Here is a 6,395-nt window from a genome sequence, read left to right as displayed (position 1 = left end):
GTAATTATGTCCCCACTGGATGCAACAAATGCCTCGTTTATAATGGGTTTTATTGGTTTTGTCTCGTTGCTCCAGCCGGACATGGCATCACAGTATGGTGAGGGGCGTAACATTTCCGTCACACGCTTGAGGTATTTGGCCAATCATAAAGCACTGGATAGCTGGCCAATCAGAGCACACCTCGCTTTTCAGACCGATGAGCTTTGTAAAAATCGACGTGATTCAGAAAGGCGGGCCATAGAGGAGAAACACTAATGTACAGTATGTGGAAAATAATGTGTTTTTTGAACCTTAAACCACATAAACACATTTCATTACACCAAATACACAAAATAATGTTCTTTTTTTAGCAACGTCATATGACCCCTTTAATTAGGGATGGAGCAAAACTCTACAGGAAACCGGCCCTCCAGGACCGAGTTTGGAGACCCCTGCTCTAAGAGATGCATTTAGAAATGTAGTCTCAGAATAACAACAACAATAGTAATCTTAAATAGAATATCAGCAGGTTGGCTTTCTCAATCCAGCTTAACGGTGTACTAGCATTTATTTATGCATAGCATATCGACAAGCAGCCAGTAAAAATAGAACGAGCACACGGGGTATAAGATGAGAAGGAAAGACACGTTCTGTTGTCATGGCAATACCGTTACGAAGCACTTCGGCGGAATGCCTGTATATTCCTGAATTAAGTGAATTTTAGTCCCATTCTACTTCAGATGCCATCATGATACGAAGGCATTCCCTATAGCACTGGTTCTCAAACCTCTCCATGAAGTACCCCCAGCACTGCACATTTTGTATGTCTCCCTCTATCTGACACACCCACTTCAGGTCTTGCAGTCTCCACTAATGAGCTGATGAGTTGAATCAGGTGTGATAGATGAGGGAGACATATAAAATGTGCAGGCCCCGGGGTACTCCAGGACAGGTTTGAGAACCACTGGCCTATAGCTATAGGTCTTAGAACAGGGGAGTTAAACTCAATTCCTGGAGGGCAAGAGCCCTGCAGAGTTTTGTTCCAACCCTGCTGCAATGTAGTTTTCAAATAAGCCTGAAGGACTTGATTAGTTGGATCAGGTGTGTTTAATTAGGGTTGAATCTAAACTCTGCAGGGCTCTGGCCCTCCAGGAATTTAGTTTGACACCCCTGTCTTAGAACAAAATATTTTGAAATATGAAGGCGAATAGGTACAAATGTACATAAACGTCCTTAATGCAAACAGACAGTAAAAAGTTATACAGAAAAAAATATTTTATTGTTACCGTAATGTAATCATTTTTGTTTGTAAAGCAGCCTGGGACAATTTAATGAAAATTTCTGGGTGCCCTTCTTGATGCTACTACTTTCCGTACTTCAGTCACAGTGATAGGATTTGCACTTTTTCCCAAAACAGCACCAGTTTATTTAAAATATGGAGCAATTTGTTAATCATCATCCTTGGATTGCACTGCACAGCTGTGTAAGAGAGCCCAAACACCCATGTGACAGATCTCAAAAACAATCACAAGCTATAAGAGTACATTCAGTATGCCAACCCTACCAAATTTTGCTTGAGTATGAAAAACACAAACAGTTAGGTCTATAATCATTATTTTCATTTGAGAGTTTAGCAATTTTACAGCATTCCTTGCCACACAGATTCCTCCTTATATGTACTGTACATCTACAGCTACCAGTAAGAAAGGAAGCAGGCCAATAGCTGTGATGAGTTTAGTCTGTGGCACCAAGTACTGCTTTTTTTCCATTTTCTTGATGATCTACAGGCTGATTTACAAAGGCTGCCTTTTGCATGCAACAATGTCCTTACAAGACTCCATGTGCACTTCTAAGTGCTCCTTCAGAATTAGAATCAGAGTAGTTCCAAAAAAAAAAAAAAACAACCCCGTCTGGCCAATCAGTGTCATTATGTACCAGAGAGATTAACAAGTTGAACAGCAACTTAATTGCATCTTCCCATAGTTTACACTTATGCCACAGTTGTCCAAAAAGCTAAAGGGAGATTATGCTTTTTAGCAGTTCTTAAAAAAAAATGAAGGAAAACTGGTGTTGTAGAGGTCCTTTTCACCAGTAGTATCAATATGTTCCACTTTGTGAATCTAACAGAGAAATATTACTTCCGTATTATCTATTCACAGTTGTGTCCTCCAATCCCTGGAGAAGTTATTTTATTATCCAAAAGAAAAAAAAGAAACAAAAAAGACATTTGTACAAAATAATAGTTCCAAATCCCAATTCTGATACACCTGTGCTACAGATGGGGGAAAAAAAAACAACAACACCATTTTAACACCATTAAAACAATACTCTCAAATCAGGTCATGTGCAAGCAAACATTTGCAGCAGATTATGAAATCACGGTCATATTTAGGTTGAATAAAACACTCATCTGCAGTCACTGATTTCACAGCTGTAACCTCTGAAACTCGTTCCTCTCTGAAGACACTGAAATAGTTTGAATGTCTCCAATCATTATACCAAAATCGCAGGTGAAATCCAAAGTTCCTTTTCCTGGCTTGGCTACTTCATTGTCAGAAACATCCAAAACTCAACATAAAGGATTTGTGAGGGATTGAACTACAGGACATCAATGGCTTGATGTCGCTTTCCATAATCCACAGCCCTTTCACCTGGAGCCTCCCGATCTTCATCGTCTGAAAGATACAACAACAGAGATAATTACAATTCAGTGATCAATCACAACAATGGCTGACTAACTAACTAGCGTAACTTTCATGGGTAAAGAAAAATATGCCTAGAAACAGTGAAAGCTACTAAGGCCACATACACATTGCACAATTTTTGGGAGTGACAACCACATTTAAATGTGTGAATCCTGTAAATTAGGGTTAATCACTTCCAAAATAAAAGTATGTGTTTACATAATATATGTGTGCACTGTGTATATTTATATGTATATACTTTATATAAATACATACATGTATATATTTAAGAAATATATGTAATACATATTCATATTTATATATAAATATTCATATGACATTATATATACATATATATATATATATATATATATATATATATATATCATAACTTCTGAAAGTGCACAACAGAATTTTTACTGTAGCATTACATTAAAAATATAATGTCAAATCTGAGAATGTCATTTAAAATCAATTAAACAAATAAACCATATGTAAATACTACCAACTCTCAACTTGGTGATATATAGTTAATCATCCAGAAAACGTAACATTAATAAATTGTTCGAGTTATCACAAATATACTGGTTATGAAGAAATATCGTGCAGCTCTAATATCAACCATGGTATACACACACACAGAACGAAATTTACAGGATTAATTCTTGCACTTACATGAGGTTGTCAGTCCCTAGACTTTGCATTGTGAACATGGCCTAAGAGACATAGGGTTTACAACTGTCACAAGTGTTAAGTGATACCAATGCAAAAATTGGCAAGATGCAAAAAGATGGCCCAGTCTACACAACACGGGTTTAAAAAAAACTAATTTACAATATCCACAAAACCCTAGTGAAATGGATTTAACACAGGTGTTATGGCTTTCACATGCAGTGAAAACACAATAACTACACACAAACACACTGATTAGTAAAGACAATGACTGGAATGAGGCATGCTGGGAGAGAAGGTTCAGTCTCATAACCACATGGTCCATTAAAGGGGTCATATGATGCAATTTAAATTTGTCCTTTCTCTTTGGAGTGTTCCACTCCACAAGCTCTTGGTGCATAAAGAAGATCTGTAAAGTTGCAAAGACTAAAGTCTCAAATCCAAAGAGATATTCTTTATAAAAGTTAAGAGTCAGCCACACCTACCTAAAACGGCTCATTCTAACACGCCCCCACATGTCTACGTCACGATGTGGGAAGATTTGCATAACACTGCCCAAATGTTCACGCAAAGAAAGGCGGAATAACTTTTATTCTCGCTGTTGCCGCTGCTGCCATTATTGCATTACACCAAATACACAACATAATGTTCTTTTTAGCAACATCAAATGACCCCTTTAAGGTTAAGTAGCTCACATTCACAACTTTCTCATTAACACACGCTCTCAGCACACTGAGGTGAGGGCTTCCTCCTCTATTGACCCCTTCCACAAGCCTTTCAAGCATTAGGCCAAACAAGCTGACGGTACTTCAGTATGCTGTGAGCTCATGATGACTGAACCAGCAGATTAATTTAGCAGCACAGCAACAGTACAAGGGAGGGGGAGAGGAGACGGAATAGCAAAGCAGTCGCATTCCCCCTGGCTCACCTTGGACGTCTTCCTCCCCACCATCACCATCCTCTTCCTCATTGTAGGCCAGCTCGGCCTGCTTGTCCGCCTCATACTCACCCACGTTGCCATCATCCCCGTTATAGTCCGCCAGCTTATTGCCGTGTTGCGGATCTACAGGGGACTCATTTTCATCAAAGAAACGGCCTGCAGAGGCAGAGAAGGGCCCCAATCAGGAAAGAGAGAGAAAGAAAAGAGAAAGAAAGGAACGAGCTAAATTTGAAAGTAGTAAAAGACAAGGAAAGAAGGACATTATGGGGATAGTAAAAGAAAGCACAGAAAGGCAGACAGATCAGAAGCATATTCACAAGAATAAAGAGCTAAGAAAGGACAATAAGACTACATGGAAAGTAACTGATTATGCCATAATTTAGGCCCAAAGAAAATAAAATCAACTGAGGACAACTGAGGAATGGAGCTGGTGGTAGAGGAGTTCACAAAGAAGAAAGGAGGGCTGGGTGGGATGGGGTAGATGGTGGTGTGGAGGAGTTTAGCAGATGGAGCAAAGTCAGGCATCGCTGTAATCAGCAGAGAACCCAATCTAACATACAGCTTTACGATCTGTATTTCACACACAAATATGCTCTGCCTGGGCTTCATATACACACATTCATCTGCTACCTCAGAGGAACTGATTTAAGGCTGTGAACTAGCTTGAATGGTGCCACCTTCTGTTGCATCAAACCCCAGAGAGAGCCTTAAGGGAATAGTTCACCCAAAAATGAAAATCATTTACTCAGCCTCATGTCATTTTTAAACCGTATTTATTTTTCTTAAGTGGAACACAAAAATTTGACAGAAAGAATTACCTTCCACAGCTTAAAACATTATGCTAAATATCTCATTTTGTGTTTTACGCAAAGCATAAAATCAGGTTTTGAATGACAATTTATGTGTGAACTATTCTTTTAAGATGGGAGGGCCTAAAGACATGAAGGTAACCATCAGCACCTTATGGAAACTGCCAACCACCTATACGTAAATGTGATGTCTGAGGTTAAGAGATTATGGGAATATCAGTATCCGGTTGCTAAGTCTGAAGTCATGTGTCACAGTTTCTGGGTCCAAACACTATCAGACAAATGTCTGACACCTTTTCTGAATTGTTTAAATAATAATGTCCAGGACACTTAATGCCCGGAGACTGTAGTGAACATTGTAATAATAAAAAGAAAAGAAAAGAAGAAAACTTAACTTAGAGGTGCACTATAAATGAATGGTGCTCATAAATGTCTGTTGAGATAGTATTCTCACTTGAAACAGAGTAGAGGCTTGAACCAGGAAACAGTATTTGATATGTCGCGACTTAGCAAGTGGATAGCTGAAGCTTTGTCTCGCCATCTTCAGAAACTGCACCCATCCCCACCTTTGTACAATTTAATACTCACTCTGACGGTGACGTGGAATGTCAGCGGGCGCGTGATCTCTGCCATTGTGTGGGTCAATGGGTTTGGGAAGGACCTGAGCCGGGTTAGGAGGAGGAGGAAGTCCAACTCCCTCTGCCTTTAAACCCTCAGCTAATGAAGCAAGCACAGAAACACCACTGGATATTAAAAAGTTACATTTCTGTAAGTAGAGGGATGCCACTTAATGATTTGACTCTAATCTCCATTATTCCCATGTGAAAAAACAGTAAAAGTAAAAATGTAAACTTCAATTAATGACAAGGACAAATAGAAAATAAGAAAGATGAAAACAGGTCAGCTTCTCCGCAGCAAGGAAAGAAGAAGAAAAAAAAAAGAGAGACACACACAATTAAAAAAAAGAAGTTCTACTACATGGCTCCCCCAGTACAAAGAAATCACAAAGCTATATTTGCATTGTCTAAAGGAAATATCAGTGTTTGAGCAAATAGTGTTTTGATAAAGCTTTTGGTAATATCATACAGAAATGGAGACATTTGATGTAAAAAAAAATTGCACCTATAGTAATAAAGTATTAATAAAAAATACTTTCTGAAAAAGATGAAGAGTCATTTTAATACAGTTTTGCTTTGTGTGCCCTGCAATAATGTAATCCTTACTGCCTGCATAGTAGCTGTGTGTGTGTGTGTGTGTGTGTGTGTGTGTGTGTGTGTATATATATATATATATATATACACACACACACAC

At 38.6% G+C, this 6,395-nt stretch overlaps 1 protein-coding gene across 2 annotated transcripts in view; it reads right to left on the bottom strand.

The window, feature by feature from the left end:
- Positions 1-2,124: 2,124 nt before the first annotated feature.
- Positions 2,125-6,395, bottom strand: part of golm2 (golgi membrane protein 2) — a 14,978-nt gene continuing 10,707 nt past the window's right edge. The window contains exons 8-10 of one of the 2 annotated variants that reach the window (XM_016502089.1): positions 5,673-5,801; positions 4,264-4,431; positions 2,125-2,654 (exon numbers count right to left, since the gene is read on the bottom strand). In XM_016502089.1, coding sequence (XP_016357575.1) covers positions 2,578-2,654; positions 4,264-4,431; positions 5,673-5,801 — 374 coding nt within the window. In that variant the 3' untranslated portion in view covers positions 2,125-2,577. The remainder of the gene's footprint in view (positions 2,655-4,263; positions 4,432-5,672; positions 5,802-6,395) is intronic. The other variant, XM_016502090.1, reaches the window with a different exon arrangement.

This window comes from Sinocyclocheilus anshuiensis, unplaced genomic scaffold (genome assembly GCF_001515605.1).
Source record: "Sinocyclocheilus anshuiensis isolate Anshui unplaced genomic scaffold, SAMN03320099.WGS_v1.1 scaffold154, whole genome shotgun sequence".
NCBI lineage: Eukaryota > Metazoa > Chordata > Actinopteri > Cypriniformes > Cyprinidae > Sinocyclocheilus > Sinocyclocheilus anshuiensis.
The sequence above is the reverse complement of the archived record's forward strand: the minus strand, read 5'-3'. Positions and strand labels throughout refer to the sequence as shown.